The 21,743-nt window shown below is 40.4% G+C and overlaps 1 protein-coding gene across 3 annotated transcripts in view; it reads left to right on the top strand.

The window, feature by feature from the left end:
• The window catches only part of LOC126100919 (uncharacterized protein CG4449), a 153,428-nt gene that overhangs the window by 34,649 nt on the left and 97,036 nt on the right, over positions 1-21,743 (top strand). For all 3 annotated transcript variants that reach the window (XM_049911586.1, XM_049911585.1, XM_049911584.1), the window contains exon 3: positions 16,087-16,234. In XM_049911586.1, coding sequence (XP_049767543.1) covers positions 16,087-16,234 — 148 coding nt within the window. The remainder of the gene's footprint in view (positions 1-16,086; positions 16,235-21,743) is intronic.

The raw sequence follows: 21,743 nt of genomic DNA, 5'->3' as shown, positions 1-21,743 counted from the left end.
CCTCTCTCCCAATCCATGTTCTGCTATTTTTCCTTTTCTCCTTTTCCTACTATTGAATCCGAGACCCCCATCACAATCATATTTTTACCTGTGTTAATCTGAATAATTTTGTTTTATCTTATCATACATGCTTCCAATCTCTTAATCTCTGCAGAGCTAATCAGCATATAAACTTCTACTATTGTGATGGGTGTTGGCTTCATTTCTATCTTGGCTACCGTAATATGGTCACCATGTACTAAAATTACAAATAAAATTTTATTGATATCATTGGTCCTTCTGTGCCAGGTGAGGATTTTCTGCCTTCCCTTCATATATTTTTGTCTCTTTTTAGCTCCTGGTCTCAAGAGATCACACTATAAAAACTTCACTTTAGCAGTGTAAACTACCTAACTATTATGGCAGTTTCTACAAGGCTATTTTAGTAGCAGCATGTTTTGTGGAACAGCGGAGAGTAATGATCTGATTTTTCTGCTTGGAAGGAATGTCAATGTCTGAATTTCATTGTAAGCCTTACCAAAATGGGACTGCCACGTACACATGAACGTGAATAAGCAGGTCAGTAAGCTGTAAAATAAGTGGGCAGTGCTAATGTGAAGGGCGAGCAGATTGCCCAACCTCCAGCATTAATAAGAAGATTCGTCAGGCTCTGCATACTACCATTAATAAGCTGGAAAGCTTTCTACAGATTGGTCATCACTTTGCTTATTAAATTATACAAAATACCCATTACTTCCACAAAAATGTATGAGAGATGGATATAAAGAGGGATTATCATAATGAACAACTATGTGTTGATTAACTTGATGTTTACTTAAATCCAATGAATATGAAATTCTGAGCAGAAAAGTTACAGAGTTAAAATATGAGACAGTTACATTACATCAACCAGAATCAATATTCCAGAGTGTGAAGTGGAACACTAATGATTTCAGATGAAGTACAAAATTAACTCACACCTCCACAAGGTAATGATCTACATCTATATCCACATACATACTCCGCAAGCCACTGTATGGTGTGTGGCAAAGGGTACCGTGTACATTACTAATCATTTCCTTTCCGGTTCCATTTACTAAGAGAACAAGGGAGAAAACAACTGTCGATGTGCCTCTATATGAGCCCTAATTTCTCTTACCTTCATAGTCCTTATGCAAAATGTACATTGGCGGCAGTAGACTCGTTCAGCTGTCTGCTTCAAATGCTGTACCTCTAAATTTTCTTTGGTGTGTTCCTCAAAAAGAGCATCATCTTCGTTCCAGGGATTCCCGTTTGAGTTCCCAAACAATCTCTTGAATACTTGTGTGTTGCTCAAACTTGACTGGTAACAAATCTAACAGCTCACCTCTGATTTGCTTTGGTCTCAAACAACGCACCACTAATACTGTATTTGAACATTAGAGGTTTGTTTTCATTTTTCTACATTTAAAAGTAGTTATCAGTCATCACACCAACTAGAAATGTTATCTAAGTCATATTCTATTCTCCACAGTCACTCAACAATGACATCATCCTGTACACCACAGCATCGTCAGCAAACAGCTGCAGACTGCTGCTCACCCTGTCTGCCAGACCATATATGTATACAGAAAATTACAGCAGTACTATGACACTTCCCTTGGGCACCCCTGATGATACCCTTGTATCTGATGAGCACTTGCTGTCAAGGACAGTGTACTGGGCTCTTTTACTTAAAAAGTCACAAACTATTTTATATTCTGGGCAAATGCAGCTGTTCAAATGCGTGATGTTAGGAAGAGCTCTGTTTACAGCTGGTAAAATTGTTGTTTGTTAAAATGTGACCGGTTTCATGGCTTCAAGCCTCATCATCAGGTGAACAACATTAAAAGATCATAGGCAAGTGAATAGTAAATTTTGACTAAGAGCAGTGTGTATGATTGTGATCCTTTAACATTGTTCACCTCATGATGTGGCCTGAAGCCACAAAAACAGTCTCGTTTTAATAAACAACGATTTTACCAGCTGTCAGAGGAGTTCTTCCTAACCATGACTTAAAAAGTGTTTGAGCCACGTGTGTTTCTGGGAACATAAATCATACACTTGGACCTTTCTCAACTGTATGCATTGAGGCACCATGTCTGGAAATTTAGTAATATGGAATCTACCTGTTGCCCACCATCCATGGTTTGTAGAATATGATGCAAGAAAGGGCAAACTGAATTTTGCATGAGTGATGTTTTTTAAATCTGTGCTGATCTGTGGATAGAAGCTTTTCTGTCTCAGAGAAATTTATTATATTCACACTCAGAATGTGTCCAAGAATTCAGGAGCAAACTGACGTTAAGGATGTTTTTCTGTAATGTTGCAGGTCTGTTCTTTTACTCTTCTTATATACAGGCGCCACTTTTCCAGTCACTTGGGACTTTGCACTTAGTGAGAGATTCATAATAAATGCAAGCTAATTAAGGTGTCAGTGCTGTAGAGTACTCTTTGTGAAACCGAATTGGGATACCATACCTGGCGACTTATCTGTTTTCAACTCTTTCAGTTGTTTCTCTACACCAGGGTTGCCTATTACTATGTCCTCCATGTGTGGAGGACAATTTCGTTGACAATTTTGCCGTCTACTGCAGCTCTCCATAGACCTGCCTCATTGGGCGGCTTGTTCTGTGATCAATCGTCTTTACTCGTGGAGCATTGACAATGGCTTTTGCTTTTCCACAGATAAAACTGTTTGTATGAATTTCTGGTGATGCAGTTGGTTTCTTCCACAGTTTTTACAGCTTGGGCCTGCTGCTCTTCTGTTCATTGAAACTATGAAATTCCTGGGGCTTTTTCTTGATAGGAAACTTTCTTGGTCCTCCCGTGTGTGTTATCTGGCATCCACTGTATGTGGTCCCTCAATGTCCTATGTGTCCTCAGTGGTACTTCCTGGGGAGCAGATCAAACATCCCTCCTCTGTTTGTACCAGTCCCTTGTACATTCAGAACTCAGTTTTGAGTGTTTTGTTTATGCATCTGCTCGTCCATCCCTCTTATGCTGTCTTAGTACTATCCACCATCTGTTTGGCCACTGGCGTCTTTTACATTAGCCCAGTTGAGAGTCGCTACTACAACCTTGCAACTCTGGCTAAGGATAGTGGTGAGATGTGAATATAAGAACTCAAAAAGTGAGTTCTCTTAGCCTCTCTCACCTCACTTCTCCATAATCCTAGCTACATGTGGTGCCCCTGTTAAGCTGAGCAACCAGCGGAAGGTTGGGTAACAAACTCTAGGGAAATTGGGTCAACAAGCTGACAGGATGTGGAGGACAGTGGAAGGCAACGGGAAACTACCACTGGAATTACTTCCCTAGACATTCATGGGATGGACCTCTTTGTACAGTATTTTGGAAGTAAAGCTTCCCCTCAATCGGATCTCCGGGAGGAGAATACAGTGATGACTCCAGAGATTAGAGCAAATGGAAAAGTAAGGAAGGAGAAGAAGATGGAAGACTTATTGAGGATTGGGACTTGGAATGTTTTAACCCTTCTCCAGAAAGGGAAATTAGTAAACGCCAAACATGAAATGACAAGAAACAAATTGGATGTACTTGGAATGTGTTAGGTGATATGGGGTGGTTGTGGAGAACTAGAAAGTGCCGACTTCCCATTGTACTATTCGGGTGAAGATAAAAATGAAATGTATGGAGTTGGAATTCTGATAGGTAAAAGACTGGAGGACAAGGTTGTCAAGGTTGAATATGTTAGTGGAAGAATAATAATGATGATGATGAGACTGAAAGGGAAAAAGAAAGACTTATTTATCATCTGGGTCTGTATGCCAACAAATAATCATTTAGATGAAGAGGTAGAAAAATGTTATGAGAAGATAGAAAAGGGAAATTTGGACTGGGAGAAAGAAATGAGAGAGGGCAAAGATTGTTGGAATACTGAAATGAAAATTTCTTGGTAGTTGGAAATACTCTATTTGATAACCACAAAAGGTGATGGTATACTTGGATATCTCGATTTGACAACAAAAGATATCAAATTGATTACATAATGACACAACAAAGATACCTAAATTGCCTAAAGAGTGACAAAAGTTATCCAGGGGCAGATATTTATTCAGATCATATATTAGTAGTTGCTGAGGTTCTAGTTAAATTGAAGAGAGGCTGGAAAGGACAGAAGAGAGAGCACATTAACTTTGAGAAACTGGAAGAGAAAGGCAATTGTGAAAAATTAGAGACTGCATATTGTGAAATCATGATGCAAGGACAGGAAAACAAATGCACAGAAGGAAGATGGGATTGTTTTAAAAGTGGGATCAAAAAGGCAGCTAAGGAAACACTTGGAGTCAAGGAGAGGAAAAAAAGCAAAGAAAGAATGGGTAATACCAGATATGATAACCTAGATGGATGACTACAGGAAATGGAAAACTGTAAACACAGTAAAAGGGAAGTGCTACTACAGGAGGTTAAATAATGAATTAAGAAGGCTGACAGAAAAAGCAGAGGAGAAATGGCTGACAGAAAAGTGTGACAGGATAGAGAAATTAGAGAAATATGACTTGATTTCCAAAGAAACAATGGATTTGACATTAGGGAAAAGAGAAACAACAATGGACTAAAGGAAGTAGAGGCAGCAGATGGTAAAATGGTGAGTGAACTCCAAGATGAGAGGATGGGAAGAATATATAGAATGGCTATATGCTGCAGACAGCTGACCAAGTGAAGAAGGGCTTGGGATAGAAGAAGAAGAAGAAGAAGATAAAGTTGCAGATGATTACAAAGGAAATGCAATCCTAACTAGTGAGATTGAAGCATCTATGAAGGAGCTGAAAAATGGAAAGGCTATGGGAATTGATGGGATTCCTGCAGAACTGTTAAATTCATTGGAGAAAGAAGGAAAAAGGGAGTGGATTGAATTGTGTAATCAAATATACATGACAGGAAAATGGCCAAAGAACTTTACAGAAAGTATCTTAATACATATAGAAAAGAAAAAGAACAGTAAAAAGTGTGAGGAACATAGAACAGTGAGCCTGATATCGCATGCAGCCAAAGTTTTGCTGAGGACGCTCAACAGAAGGCTATATGGAAAGCTGAATTGCGTAATAGATGATGAACAATTTGGTTTCAGGCGAAGAGTGGGAACTAGAGATGCCTTTGGGCTACTGAGAGTGATAAGGGAGAGGTACATGGAGAAGAAAAGGAAGGTGTATGTAGTGTTCATTGATCTAGAGAAGGCTTTTGACTGTGTCAGAAATCCTAAGGAAACATGGAGTTGACTGAAGAGATAAATGGCTAATTAGAAATGTATATTTGAACCAGAGATCAAGAGTAAGAATAGGAGGTGTGATGAGTAAAGAAATTGAACTGGGAAGAGGTGTAAGACAAGGTTGTTGTTTATCACCAATACTGATCAATATCTATCTGAACGAAGTTATTAGTGAAAGTTTTGATGGCAGGAGAGGAGTTTGTATTGAGGGGGGGGGGGGGGGTCAGAGAGTGGAGTGTGTAAGATTTGCAGACAACATGGTTGTGATGGCAGAGAGTGCAAGAGAGATGGAACAAATGTTAGATGGTCTAAACAAAAAATTAGAAGAATATGGAATGAAGATTAACAAGAAGAAAATGAAAAGCCTGGTAATTGGAGGAAATGGGAGAAAATGCCGTAGGAAAATAGGGGGAGAGGAAATAGAGCAAGTGAATAACTTCAGTTACTTGGGAAGTTTAATAATTGATGATAAGTATTGCTCAACAGAAATTAGGAAAAGAATTGTAATGGCAAAAGAAGGATTCAAGAAGAAACAGAAATTACTTTACAGACCACTAAACAAAGATCTGAGGAAAAGACTTGCCAGATGTTAATCTGGAGCATTGTACTGTATAGTGCAAAGACCTGAACATTGAGGAAGGAAGGTGAAAGAAGATTGGAGGCACTAGAGATGTGGGTATGGAGAAGAATGGAAAAAGTGCAAAGGGAAGACCAAGTAAGGAATGAAGAAGTATTAAGAAGAGTTGGAGAAGAAAGAAACATGCTGAAAGTCATCAGAAAGAGAAAACAGAATTGGACATTGTTTGAGGAGGGACTGTTTATTAAAGGAAGGCATAGAAGGAGCGGTGGAGGGAAAAAGGGGAAGAGGAAAAAGAAGATATCAGATGCTGGACAATATCAGAGGAGACAAATATTCAGAAATAAAAAGACTGACTGTGGGCAGACAAAAGTGGAAGAGGCTTAACTCATGACATGACCTGCTGTACGGCAGAATACCATACTATTACTACTAGTTTAGAGTCTATGCAGAAACTGCTGAACTACCACTGTCCTACTGCCGTGACTTTCTCCTCAACAGATACACATGCCATTTGTCTGCCATGCTTCGCCACCTAACCCGTGCCTCCTTCGATGACTCCCTTGATCGCCAGTATAGGGTGCGTCCCTCATCTCTGTTAGCTCCTGGAGTTCGCTTTCGGCTCTTGCTCTGACAGCTTAACTTCACACTACCTGCCACTTTCCCGATGGGTGTGAACCCTTCACCACCTTGGTTTCATATGGTAGTCCGTGTTCCCCTTGGCCTTCATTCACTTCCTAAGGACACTACTCTAGCCTCGCTCTATTGCCTTCAGCTTCACGACCTTCGCACTGAACTTCACGATTGTATCTTTGTGTACACTGATTGTTCTTAGACTAACCATGGTGTTGCATGTGCCATTGTCATTGTCACCGATGTTTTTCAGTATTGGCTTCCGGAACACTGCTCAGTATTTACAGCAAAGCTCGTCGCCCTGTATCAGGCCATGCAGTACATCTGGCGACACAGGCTTTTCAATTGCATCATCTGCTCTGACTCTCATATCCCTTCAAAGCCTCTGTGTGATGTACACTGTCCATCCTGTAGTAGAGATGGGGGATCCGCTCTTGAACTAATTCATAGAGTTGAATCTTTCAAAGGAGTGAACAATCAGTGATTCAGAAAAAAAGAACGGTATCAGCAGCGCCTCTGCTGGTCACAGCACAGTGCACGCCACACAACACAGCCAGTGCCGGCCTCTGCCCTGCTTCTACCTTGGCTGCCTGCATTGTGCAGTGCCCCATTGGATTTTGTGTTTCACATATGCCGTGCCGTCTCTGTGCGTCGTCTGCCGCGCGCAGTGTCTGGCGCAGCTTAACTTCGCATCGCACTCTGTCGGCGATCGTTTCAGTCGCACGTCCTGCCCTCTGGGCAGTTGATGCGAGCAACAGGACAGAGAGCCACCTAGCGGATAACATAGGAACTACTTGCAACAACCTGCTCGCAAGGGAACGGACAATTTGTCTCGGAGTGGGTGAGTTCAACGCTCCCCCGACCCTCGGAACTCGCCCGCTCAACGCTCACCCCACTGTCTCGACTCTAGCCAGAGCGTTGAGCAAAGCGACTCAGGTGTCACTATGGTCTCTGCGATCTCAGCTCACGCAGTAATACAGCTCGCGGCTCGACCTGCTCGACTTAGCGCCTCTGCGTCGGAGTTCGTCCCTACTGGATATTGTTCTTCGTAGTAATACCGCTATGTATATTACATTATTATGTTATGTATACATCAGTTGTTTTTATTTTATTTTTATTTGTTTAAACTGATTAGATTAGGTTCCTGATGACTCCTCTCACTATAGGATTTTTATTATGGACACTCGAATTTACGCTTTAATTACGAGCGAACCGATAAACGTATCGCAAAATGTGATACACCAATATTTTCCTTGTTTTATTCTGCGTAAGGCTATATGCAGCACTTTTGTTTTACAGTCTAATTTATATTTTTTTTTCTTATTCTGGTACGGATTTTGCGATTTTAGGCGTCTTCGGAAGGAAACGTTCACTTTAAAAATATATGGCTTGCGATGTATTTGTATGAGGTTAATGAAATTTTAATACATTATAGCCAAATATATTGTTAATGTAAATCTCAAGTTACAACATTTTCCGATCACCCAAAAAACCACGATAGTGCAAAATAAATCAATAATCAAAAACTTTGTCATATCGTGGAAATTTCAATAAACAATACAAAATTCTTACTCATTATCTGTGTTACTTCAAAATAGGATCAAATAAGATCAAAATACAGGTATAGTACTGGAATAAACCAAGTTTAAAGGGCAATGTGCCTTCCATTTATTTTCTATTGTAAATGAGTGGTGAGTCATGAAAAAGAGCTAATTCATTTCAGGGAGTGAACAGTTCTGATCCAATCTATGAAAAGAACAGTTTTGCCCATCTCTATCCTGTAGTACAACAGGTCACTTGCTAACTCTCGTTGAAGCCACTGTGATGTTTATACGGGTTCATGATCACGTTGGTGTGATAGGAAATGAGGCCGCTGACACTGCTGCCAAGGCAGCAGTCCTAGTACCTTAGCCTGCTAGTTCTTACATTCCCTTCGATGATCTGTGTGTTGCCATCTGTCCATCTGTCAGCAGGTGGTGTCACTTTTGCATCACCACTGGTCCTTCCTTCATGGGAACAAGCTCCGGGCTATGAAGCCTCTCCCAGCAGCTTGAACGACCTCCTCTTGGTCCTCTCACTTGAAGAGATCATTTTAGCTAGGTTGCGTGCAAGCATACTGGCTGACAGGATGGTTAAGTACTAGGAACCCCCCTCCCTCCCCCCTTCCTGGTACTGACATAAGAACACATCTACAACTTTGTTTTGAAGGCCTGTGTACAGAAATGGCAAATTTCTACACTCCCTAGCAAATTGTGTGCAATCAAGGAGACTGTTAAGGAGTGGTGAGTTTCACCCTAGGTCTCTCAAAAAGATGCAGTAATCTTATATTGGTATGTATTGGGTGACAAGTGGAACCACCCCAATGTGCCTGTGCACCACCCCAGTGTGCCGGTGCACCACCCCTGAGGGTGTCCATATCTTCTTAGTGTGTGTCAGTCCAGCTAATCTGTGATGTGAGCTGAAGGTGGATATGTTATTATGTTATTACCTCAGATACTAGCTGACAATACAACAGCTGCTGGGATTGTTTTATACGTTTTATGATTAAACTGTTTGACAAAATTTAATGACACACTTTTGTGCATCAGTGCTTGGGGCAGCCATGGACAGTATGCATTTTTGGTGCTGGTGGTGCGCAGTGCTAAGCTGCCCCAGCCCATTAAGTCTATATTTACTCCATGTTTTTTATCCCTTTTGGAACATTACACAAGCTTTAAGATAATCCTAAAGTACTTTATGCATGGTGTTGTTTGATGGGGGGTGGGGGCAGGTGCCTCGCCACACTCTGGTGTCAGTCATGGAGCTGCTACCAGCTACAACTGGAGCCCTATCCATGTTTTCACATAATTATCTCTCTCCCTTTTTGCCACAATAATTTTATCATTACTTTTACGTACTGATTTCGCCTTTTGTGATCCTGCTTAGCTGGATGGTAACATGCTTGCCTCCCCTGCAGCAGGCCCGGGTTCAATTCCCAGCCAGGTTGGAGATTTTCTCCACTCGTTGAGTGGGTGTTGTGTTGTCCTCATCATCATTTCATCCTCATCACTGGCACGTGAGTCGCCCAGTGTGGCGCCGACTGAAATAAGGTTCGCACTTGTCGGCTGAACTTCCCCAGATGGGGCCTCCTGGCCAGCAATGCCATATGATCGTTTCATTTCATCATCATTACGATTATCATGACCTCTTCCTTTCGTTCATATAATGTTTTCTGTAGATCCCATGATGGTAGAATGTGAAATGAGTCAAAACAGATGTTATCATATGTTACAAGGACCATAAACTAAATTCCACAACTGAAACAATATCAGTATGGATAAATAAAAATCATTTATTGTAAAAAATAATAACAAATCTTAAAATATATTTTTACAAAGCTGCAACCTTTTTGTAGGCTCTTGTCATTGTGTGGCACAAGTTTTTGTACTTCTTAATCACAGAAGGTTACTGCTTGCGTCGTCAACCATGTGGTAACATATTCTTGGAGCTCATTATCGTTGTTGAATTTTTGACTATCAAGAAAGATTTTCAGGTGCAAAAAGTGATGAAGTTGCTAGGGGCGAGGTCAGGGCTGTTTGGAGGATGGTGAAACTGGCTCCACCCAAAGTCTAATAAGAGTTGTCATATCTTGCTTCCCGTCTGAGGACAGGCACTGTCACAAATCAAAGCCATACCATTTGTGAGCTTTCTGTGACAGTTATTTTGTATTGTGCAACACAGTTTTGTAAACATCTTGCAGTAAACGCTGGCATTGATTGTTGGACCTCACAGTAAAATTACACCAGTGGAATCTATGCAGAAAGAGTGTGCATATAAATTTTAGAGGTGTAAGATTTACAAATGAAAATCATGATATTGTGTATCTTCTATAGTATAATGTAGGACATACACAGTATTGTGATTTTCATTTGTAATTATGAAGTTGTTCTACCAGGAAGTGATGGAAGAATTAGTTAACATATCAAGATTTGCTTTACTGGTGAAGCAGTGTGCCTCCATTCGTTGGCTCACATTTCAGTTGGATTGTTTCATAAATGAACCTCCTATTCTCATCCCCAGTCACTATCTTGCTTAGCCAAAATCATTACTATCTTTGTTATAATGTGTATCACATTCTCTCTGTAAACTTCACAAATGTGCCAAAGAATGTTGACTGGTTCTTCACTTCCAGAAAATAATTTACAGATCTAATCTTGCAAGTAACAGGATTTTCATTCGACTTTGCCATACTAAGCAAGCATTATACACCATAAACTTCACACGGAGATTCAAAATGTCATCATCTTCTTCTCCTTAACTCAAAGCAACTATCTTGCATGTGCCAAACTACGATTATAGCACTACTATGGAAAGAAATACAAACAGAACTCACTTTATGGTTGTAACTCATATAATTAATTACTTCCGTAATCTACATTAATAACTAACATTGCTTTTGTTAAAAAATAAGCAACATATGCTGCTTGACAATTGCTAAGGGACAGGTATAAAAACAGGAAATGAAGGACAACATGAAACCCAGTAGGTACACATGTAATAAAGGACAAGTGGTACATTTATAGTGAAAAGTGGTTCACGTCTCATCACATGGGAAAACAGTATAACAGACATAAATAACATTCTTGTTTGACACAGGTCAGACTCCCAACATAAAGGTAAATATCGAACTTCCGGTAAGAAATACGCCCTCCTCAGGCCCTAACGCACATTTTACACTTGTCGTTCACACTGGCTACCAAACTTTAGAGGAGTCCTTGGGGGATATTGCCCCACTCCTCTCTCAAGGCAGTTTTCGGTTCTTCCACAGGTCAGCTAGATGATGTTCATTGAGAAACACAGCTATCAAGGCCATCCAAGGTATGCTGTATAGGGTTCAGTCCGGGGAATACGCACGTCTTTCCATACACTCAGTATCTTCACATTCTAGTGTATCTGACATCTCGGAGGTCCTGTGTGGATGGACATTGTCAACCATAAACAGAAAGTCGTGACCTACTGCACCCCTAAACAGATGGACATGATCCAGAATAATCTCCCTGCAGTACTGCTAAGCTGTGATATTACCTTGCGCAGCGATATGTGGCGGTGTTTGTCCATTGTTTCTAATGCCCGCCATGCCATAACACCTATGCAATACTGATGATGCTCGTAAACATTCTGTGGTGTGTAATATGTTCCCCTCTCTCTCTGCACTAACTGGTGGGCAGAAGCACATGTCACAGTGAAGCAGGATTCGTTGGAGAACACCACTCTGGACCACTGCTGACCACAATCAGCTTCCTCCCTACACCAATGAAATCTTTCTTGATGATGGTATGGTTGAAGTAGGATCCTTTTAACAGGCTTCCAAGCATAAAAACCAGCCTGATACAATAACTGCATAATGGTTCCGGTACAGACATGTTTAATGCTGGCAGCTGTAAGGTCTACAATGATTTGTCAAGGAATGAGATGTCTGTTACTTTTCGCCACTAGGGCTACATATCATTCCTCTTGCAGTGTGATGATCTGTCTGTTACCAACAGCATGCTTTCACATAGAATTTCCATCTTCAGAAGCCTTTTTTAATCATGAGATGACACTTTTGGACACATCCATTCCTGTGGCCACTGTAGTGACTCTTTGACCAGCTTCAAGCCATCCAACTGCACATCCACAATTGTAATCGCTCAAATAATGTCTTTCCAGAGATGTTACCATACCACACGAAATGTCAAACTAATCGATTCCACAACCACTTTTGTCAGGCAAGGTACTGCAGGAACTGTCGAACACATACTGAGTGTTAATGCACAGGCTACGCTGCAGTTAAAATGCCCCACCCTCTACATTTCTTTTACTATCATTGATTGGCTGTTCCGTAGCAATTCACAGTTGTTCTTTAGCAATTGTCAAACAGTGTATGTTATTGGTCAGAAGCACTTGCTACATTTTTCTCTACAATTATGCAAGATACAAATCTGTAGACATTTTTAACCAGCAGAAAATCTGTTGTTTCAAATAAGCTGCTGCTTTATTAATTGTTGTAGTCGTGTGATATGTTCATTTGCTTGTACACTCTTAATAGTAGCAAGAGTATACTGATTAATCTTGAATAATAATATTGGTGTTTCGTTTGTTGTTCACTTACATTGAATATTCTGTCTTATACTAATTATAATATGAAATTTTAAATTTATAATCTCAATATTCTGATAATTTATGTCATTGTTGCCTAATGAGATAGATCACAAAAAGTATGGTTTTCATAGGTCCCACCCATGCAATTTCCATGTAATCTCTTTTCTTCTATTTGTCTTCCATTATTTTGAAAGTAATATTTTGTTTGCTGTAATGTGGCTTTTGTTTCATGTAGCTGTTGCTTTGTGTGTCAGTTTCACCACAAGGGAGTTTAACAGTAACAAGCACATACAGCTCTTAGTTTTACTAAATTCTTCATCCCAGAGTAAAACATTAATTACACTGTCATCAAAGGCTTGCAAAAGGCTTTGCTTATGAAAAGTAATACGGCATTTATATTTACACAGTCCAATCACATTAATGCGACCATCACCTATGTTTGACATCAACCTGCGATAACCACTCACAAACGACAGGTTGTAGCACTAGCAGTGGTGGGTATATAAAGCGTGTTGGAGGAGGGAGTGGGGGGTAACGAGGAAAACAGTTCAATCATTGTTGCAATGCGGAAATGAAGTGATTTATCTGATGTCCAAAAGAGCATGATCGTTGACCTTCGAGACAAGGGTGGAAAGTTTCTGAGATGGCTAAGTTCGCAAACTTTTTGCGTGGCATCTTGATTAAAGTATATTGTGAATGGCAGGATGTCACTATCCAAAACCTGTGCTGAGGCAGCTGTAGTGCACCATGGGCCATAGATGACAGGTGTATATGTATACAGCCTAATACACATTCAATTGGTGAGCAACTAACTACCCAGGTGAACCAAAGTGCTACTGACAGTGTCTCCTCAGAGATCGTTCAGTGACAGTTCTGCCGCATGTCGGCTTCTGGGACAGGCACCTAGTTCATGCACTAATGCTGACTGGCATTCATGGGTGATGAAGGCTCGAATTTGCATGCCAATACTGCAACTGGATGTTCACACTGAGTGGTGGCAGGTCATATTTTCAGATGAATCATATTTTATGCTCCATCGGACAGATGACTGTTGGCGTGAAACATCTGAAATCAAAAACCCTATAATGACCTGTGGAAGGGTCCGGGCTTTAGGAGGAAGTGTTACGCTATAAGTAATGTTCCCGTGGCATTTTCTGTGTCGTCTTATCATTCTGGAAGGCACAGTGGATCATCATATGTATGAAACTATTCTTAAGAGCCATGTCCACTGCTACATGCAATCTGGTTATTCTTGGCACAGTGGCATCTACCAGTAGGACAATGCAATGGGTCACACAGCTTGCAGTGTACAAGCGTAGTTTGAACAGCATCAGGACACGTTTGCTGTGCTCTCCTGGGCAACAAACTCCCCAGATTTAAACCCAATCAAGAATCTTGGGACCACCTCATTTGTGTTGTATGCGCCATGGATCCTCAATCGCCACTGGTGTCAGCATAGCTCCAGGTGCCTTTTGGTACCTTCCAGAACCTCAATGACTCTTGTCCTACACGTCTTGTGGTGTCTGGGCTGCATAGGCTGGTTATTCAGGCTTTTGACAGATGGTCACATTAATCTGATTGGACAGTGTTATAGGACATCACCCAATCCTTTTGTAAGTGTATGTCACCTTTTTGTCTTTGAAATTTGTGTCTGACATGGTTACTTAGATGCATTGTGTCTTTCTAATGTGATAACTACTGCCACAAAGCAATGATTGGCGGTGAGAGGTCTATACCAAAACCGATTTACTAGTGTACACATGCACTGTACGTTAACATAGATACAGTTACTAGTGAAGGAATTTCAGTTTTAATAACAAAGTTCTTGTCTCGTAAAGCCAACACTATTATCATTCTTACTTCCAGTCATCATGTCCAGTTACTGGCTGCACAGTAGTACGAGGTGCATTCAAGTTCTAAGGCCTCCGATTTTTTTTCTAATTGACTACTCACCCGAAATCGATGAAACTGGCGTTACTTCTCGATGTAATCGCCCTGCAGACGTACACATTTTTCACAACGCTGACGCCATGATTCCATGGCAGCGGCGAAGGCTTCTTTAGGAGTCTGTTTTGACCACTGGAAAATCGCTGAGGCAATAGCAGCACGGTTAGTGAATGTGCGGCCACGGAGAGTGTCTTTCATTGTTGGAAAAAGCCAAAAGTGACTAGGAGCCAGGTCAGGTGAGTAGGGAGCATGAGGAATCACTTCAAAGTTGTTATCACGAAGAAACTGTTGCATAACGTTAGCTCGATGTGCGGGTGCATTGTCTTGATGAAACAGCACACGCGCAGCCCTTCCCGGACGTTTTTGTTGCAGTGCAGGAAGGAATTTGTTCTTCAAAACATTTTTGTAGGATGCACCTGTTACCGTAGTGCCCTTTGGAACGCAATGGGTAAGGACTACGCCCTCGCTGTCCCAGAACATGGACACCATCATTTTTTCAGCACTGGCGGTTACCCGAAATTTTTTTGGTAACGGTGAATCTGTGTGCTTCCATTGAGCTGACTGGCGCTCTGTTTCTGGATTGAAAAATGGCATCCACGTCTCATCCATTGTCATAACTGACGAAAAGAAAGTCCCATTCATGCTGTCGTTGCGCATCAACATTGCTTGGCAACATGCCACACGGGCAGCCATGTGGTCGTCCGTCAGCATTCGTGGCACCCACCTGGATGACACTTTTCGCATTTTCAGGTCGTCATGCAGGATTGTGTGCACAGAACCCACAGAAATGCCAACTCTGGAGGCGATCTGTTCAACAGTCATTCAGCGATCCCCCAAAACAATTCTCTCCACTTTCTCGATCATGTCGTCAGACCGGCTTGTGCGAGCCCGAGGTTGTTTCAGTTTGTTGTCACACGATGTTCTGCCTTCATTAAACTGTCACACCCACGAACGCACTTTCGACACATCCATAACTCCATCACCACATGCCTTCTTCAACTGTCGATGGATTGCAATTGGTTTCACACCACGCAAATTCAGAAAACGAATGATTGCACGCTGTTTAAGTAAGGAAAACGTCGCCATTTTAAGTATTTAAAACAGTTCTCATTCTCGCCGCTGGCGGTAAAATTCCATCTGCCGTACGGTGCTGCCATCTCTGGGACATATTGACAATGAACGCGGCCTCATTTTAAAACAATGCACATGTTTCTATCTCTTTCCAGTCCGGAGAAAAAAAATCGGAGGCCTTAGAACTTGAATGCACCTCATATAATCCTAACCATGCACAAAGCCAAATGCATTTTTCATAATTCCTCCTGCAGTTTTTGTTTAAAGATTCTATCATTAAAACTACATCATGTTGGTGGGGATTCATGTAATTCATTGACATTTATATCTGTTTTCTGCGTGTAATGTTATATTCTGTGTACAGTACTGCCAGTTCACATCTAATTGAAATAATTTAGTGACCAAGAGTTATTACTTAACATTATCCAAAAATGTATTTCAGTCATATTGTTGGACAAAATTTTGTTTTAATTCTGCCATCTTATTGTATCTCACAATGCACAAAAATAAACAGGATGGATGAATACTGATCTCAGTGAGTTCATGCTTAAGCGTGATCCAAATGCTGTTCCTTTAAAACCGGTTGAAAATGATGTAGAAACACGACAGTGTAAAAGAAGAAAAGGTGACACTTCAACTCAGAATGAAGAAGAAGATGATAAGTAAGTCTTAAAGCAAATCTTTGCACATTGTCTCACAGTCATCAATCAGTATAATTAATTGGTGTTCTAAAGATTTTCAACTATTAGGATTTGTGAATAAATTTTGTCATAAGTGCTATTATTAACATAGCTTACACAAATAACAAAAGGGTGGTTTCACGGTACACTATGCATGGCAATATACACTGGTGAATGTTTGAATTAGAAATAGATGACATGTTGAAGAGATAGTATTAGTAATGCCAGAGAAGTGAACAGTCTGGTATAGTAATTGGATTTGGTATCACCACGTCACGTAAGGGCCACCCCAGTGACAGTTACAACACAGGATGAGCAAGATTTGAAATCTCAGCATTTTCCACTGTGATCTGACGATTTGGACTTGAGTCTTTATCTCAAAAAGTGTTGCAGTAATGCTATTTTAATGGATAACTGTATCAAGGATCTAAATTGAGTAGCTTAACCTTAATAAAACTGCAGTTCTTTTGAGTTAGCTGCCTTGATACATGTTGTAGGGTCCATTGTTAATAGATTTAACTATATATAGGCAAGGCACAAATGTGCCAGGTTCCACTCTCGTCGTTGTAAACCTAGGTTGCTGGTCATAGGACCTAAAGATGTTTTGAGGTTGGTTGTTCTTGGTGTTTTCAGGGGACATAGTCTTGGAATGAGTGGGCAGTCAGTTGCTTATCCACATTAGTCAGGCCTAATTAGCTCCTTAGGTCTTTTTACTTTGACACTGACCAATTGGCCATGACTATGTTGCGTTGCTAAATAGTGGATTCGAAATGTGTCCTTCAACTCAGGAAGTTGTCATTGGTATTTAAAATGAAGTCGAAGACATCATTTGAAATCACCTTTTAATTCACAGTATCATTAGAGCAGATTAGATGGTAAGTGAGCACACGCAGTATGAGTAGCCTGCAGTGTGTCAAACAACTGTCTACTTTGTAGGAGAGGTGCTTTTATATGTGCTGCCAGTTTGTGGCTACAATCACAGTAGTGTACTGCTGTAAGTAAATGATTGATTATAGTCACAGAAATTTGAATTCCATGGTTCTTCCTGACTTCCATTATTTGTAATTCCAACACATATGGTGACAGTAGGTTGTGTTTTCAACCTGCCCAGCAGCAACTTGGAGAACTACACATATGCTAATAGCATATATTTAGAAGAAATTCAAATGTATATCAGTCTTTTTCTTGTGCATGTCTGCAACTGAACAGCTCCTCTATATGGTGAGTAGCAATCTGTCCTTTTTGTAATATTGTCATAGTTCAACAGTCGACACATGAAAGAGGTAATATACAAGGGTCATTCGGAAAGTAAAGAACATTTTGTTTTGACACCACCACTGCTGACTGACCACTGACCTTGGTACTAGTCTGCTTCAGTTTTGGGGGAGCTGTGCTCCAATACGGTTACTTACTGCTTAGCTGTGCAACCTTAAAATGTGTGAGAATTGACAACTTGCCAGGTCTGAGGTGCACGGTGATATCCGCTTTTTAAATGCGCAAGTAGTCCATCCCATTGAAATTTACAGACAGATAACTTAGTTTTACAGTAATTTGATGAATGAAGTGTCAGTTCAGATGTGGTATATTGTATTTAATGATAGATGGAAGAACGTTCACGACGAAAATCACTCAAACCAGCCCTTAGTGGTGACAGTTGGATTCAGAGCAAGGATTGAAACAAAAATCCAAGATGATCTCTCCAAAATTCCAAGAATTGTGTTGTACAAGATTTTTAGTGCAGTTGTGGACTATAAATAACTTTGTGACAGGAGAGTTCCTTGGATTTTGTCAGACGAACACAAAACGAAATGAAAGGCAACTACATTGAAATTTCTCAGTCACTATGAAAAGGATGGTGATGAATTTTTGAATCACAGTTCACAGTTGATAAGACTTGGCTATCACATTTTGCACCAGAAACTGAGTGCCAGTGAATGGAATGGCTTTATCCACAATCCCCAATGAAACTGAAAAGAAAAGAGCAAAACAAATGTTGAGCACCAGAAAGATTATGGCTAAGATATTTTGGGATCATAAAGGAGTCCTGCTCATCGGCAACATGCATAGTAGGTGGGACCATAAATGCAGCGACCTACTGTCAGATGCTTCAGCGACTTTGTCACACAATTAAAACCAAGTGCTGTGGAATGCTATTCAGTGGAGTCATCCTCCTTCACACACAATCACCTGCAGCTGTATTGACACAGGATTTGCTTCAGCGGTTTCAGTGGGAAATATTTCAACATCTTCATACAGTCTAGACTTAGTCTCTAAGTGATTATCACTTGTTCCCCAAATCAAAAGATTTTTTTGAGTGATCAGCACTACAGAAGAGACGAACTTAAAGAAGCTGTTAATCAGTGGTTCAACACCTTGGTGGTAACTGCATATGTAGAAGGCATAAAAAAGCTGATAAAACAATATGACTAATGCTTAAATTTGAACATTGAATGTGTATGGAAAAGTAGCCTGGGTATAAAAGTTATATATAAAATACAGTTTCATTTAATTACATCAGATAAAAATTTCTGTAGAAAAAAAAGTTCTTTGCTTCCCAAATGACCCTCATAGATCAACTGGCTACAAACAGTCCCAATCTTTTTAAGAACATCACCAATGAGAGAACAATTAGTGACCATGATGCTATTTCAGTGCCTGAATGTGGCTGATGTCTCGATTTCCCTTATCTTGTTTATTCATGGCTGCTGTATATATCTGTTGGATATATAATAATGAGTGAAGGCAGCTCCTGATACATTCAGTGCAGGTGCACCCCACATCCGAACTCTTGCAATAATACAGATAATGCTACGAGTAGTGAGGCTAATGGACTGGAATGTTACTAGCATGTGACAGATTGACAATTTGGGTAGGCTGTGAAGCTTGTCTGGATGGCTGAGGCTGTTAAGACTACTGCTCCATGTTAAGTGGGAGATCTGGGTTTGGCCAATATTGCTGATGTCTCTCTGTTGCAGGATCCTAGAACATATTCTAAGCCTAAGTATTAGGCTTGTCCTGGATGGAAACAAGCTTCTCTCAAAGAATTAGTACTCATTCTTGAAATGCAACTTATCTATTCGTGTTGTTGTTGTTGTGGTCTTCAGTTCGAAGACTGGTTTGATGCAGCTCTCCGTGCTGCTCTGTCCTGTGTGAGCGTCTTCATCTCCGAACAACTGCTGCAACCTAAAACCTTTAGAATCGGCTTACTGTGTTCATCTTTTGGTCTCTCTCTATGATTTTTACCCTCCACTCTTCCCTCCAGTACCAAGTTGGTGCTCCATTGATGGCACAGAATGTGTCCTATCAACTGATCCCATGAAGTTGTGCCACAAATTCTTGTCTCCCCAATTCTGTTCAGTACCTCATCATTAGTTATGTACCCACCTAACCTTCAACATTCTTCTGCAGCTTCATTTCAAAAGTTTGCATTCTCATCTTGTCTAAACTGTTTATCGTCCCATGTTTCATTTCCGTATGTGGCTGCACTCCATACAAATACTTTCTGAAGAGACTTTCTAACACTTAAATCTATTTTCAAAGTTAAAAAATGTCTTTTCTATAACAATGCTTTTCTTGCCATTGCCAGTCTACATTTTATATCCTCTTCTTTGGCTGTCATCAGTTATTTTGCTGCCAAAATAGCAAAACTCATCTATTGCTTTAAGTGTCTTGTTTCCTAATCTCATTCCCTTAGCATCACCTGATTTAATTCGACTACATTTCATAATTCTTGTTTTGATTTTGTTGTTGATCATCGTATACCCTCCTTTCAAGACAGTGTCTGTTCTGTTTAACTGCTCTTCCACGTTCTTTGCTGTTGCTGACAGAATTACAGTCTCATCGGCAAACCTCAAAAGTTCTTATTTCTTTTCCCTGAACTTAAATTCCTACTCCAAAATTTCTTTAGTTTCCTTTACTGCTTGTTCGGTGTACAGATTAAATAACATCGGGGATAGGCTACAACCCTGTCTCACTCACTCCCTTCTCAATCATTGCTTCCATTTGATGCCCCTCGACTCTTATAACTGCCATCTTGTTTCTGTAAAAGTTGTACATAGCCTTTTACTATGTATATTTTACTGCTGCCACCTTCAGAATTTCAAAGAGAGTATTCCAGTCAGCATTGTCAAAAGCTTTCTCTAAGTCTGCAAATGCTATAAATTTGGGTTTGCCATTCCTTAACCTATAATCCAAGATAAGTTGTAAGGTCAGTATTGACTCGTATAGTCCTACATTTTTCGGAATCGAAACTGATCTTCCCTGAGGTCAGCTTCTGTTAGTTTTTCAATTCTTCTGTAAATAATTCGTGTCATTGTTTTGCAATCGTGACGTATTAAACTGATAGTTAAGTAATTTTCACACCTTTCAGCAACTGCTTATTTTGAAATTGGAATTATTACATTCTTCTTGAAGTGTGATGGTATTTCACTTGTCTCATACATCTTGCACACCAGACGGAAGAGTTAATTGTCATGGCTGGCTCTCCCAAGGCTATCAGTAGTTTTGACGGAATTTCGTCTACTCCTGGGGCCTTGTTTTGACTGAGGTCTTTCAGAACTCTGTCAAATTATTCTTGCAGTATTGCATCTCCCATCTTATCTTCATCTACGTCCACTACCCTTTCTATAAAATTGCCTTCAAGTCTACCTCTCTTGTATAGACCCTCTATATACTCCATGTGGGAAAAATTTCAACAACATCTTTGCCTCTGTACTTCTGCCTCGACTGACTTCTCTGCCCAAACTCTTTGCCTTTACAAATGTCTACTTGTGTCTGTGTATGTGCAGATGGATATGTGTGTGTGTGCGAGTGTATACCTGTCCTTTTTACCCCCTAAGGTAAGTCTTTCCGCTCCCGGGATTGGAATGACTCCTTACCCTCTCCCTTAAAACCCACATCCTTTCGTCTTTCCCTCTCCTTCCCTCTTTCCTGACGAAGCAACTGTTGGTTGCGAAAGCTTGAATTTTGTGTGTATGTTTGTGTTTGTTTGTGTGTCTATCGACCTGCCAGCACTTTTGTTTGGTAAGTCACATCATCTTTGTGCTGCTTCTGTTTTCCCCAGAGACCTCTTTACTTTTCGTGTAGGCAATATCTGTCTTTCTCCTAATGACATACGCTTCTAAATCCTTACATTTGTCCTTTAGCCATAACTGTTTAATCATTTTGCACTTCCTGTCACTCTGATTTTTTAAACATTGGTATTCCCTTTCGCCTGCTACATTTTTATATTTTCTCTTTTCATCAGTTAAATGCAATATCTATTCAATATCTCTTCTGTTATAAGGATTTCTACCAAGCTTTGTCCTTCTGCCTATTTGACCCTCTGGTGAAGTCACCGTTTCATCTCTTAAAGCTACCCATTCATATTCACATGTGACATTTTGTGAACAGTAGATGCAGGTGAACAGAGAGATACTATTGTCTTAAATTTTTAAGAGGTATTTACTACTGTGCCACACCATTGCCTACTAATGAAGATATGACCATACAG

Source organism: Schistocerca cancellata, chromosome 9, assembly GCF_023864275.1.
Source record: "Schistocerca cancellata isolate TAMUIC-IGC-003103 chromosome 9, iqSchCanc2.1, whole genome shotgun sequence".
In the NCBI taxonomy this organism is placed as follows: domain Eukaryota; kingdom Metazoa; phylum Arthropoda; class Insecta; order Orthoptera; family Acrididae; genus Schistocerca; species Schistocerca cancellata.
The sequence above is the reverse complement of the archived record's forward strand: the minus strand, read 5'-3'. Positions and strand labels throughout refer to the sequence as shown.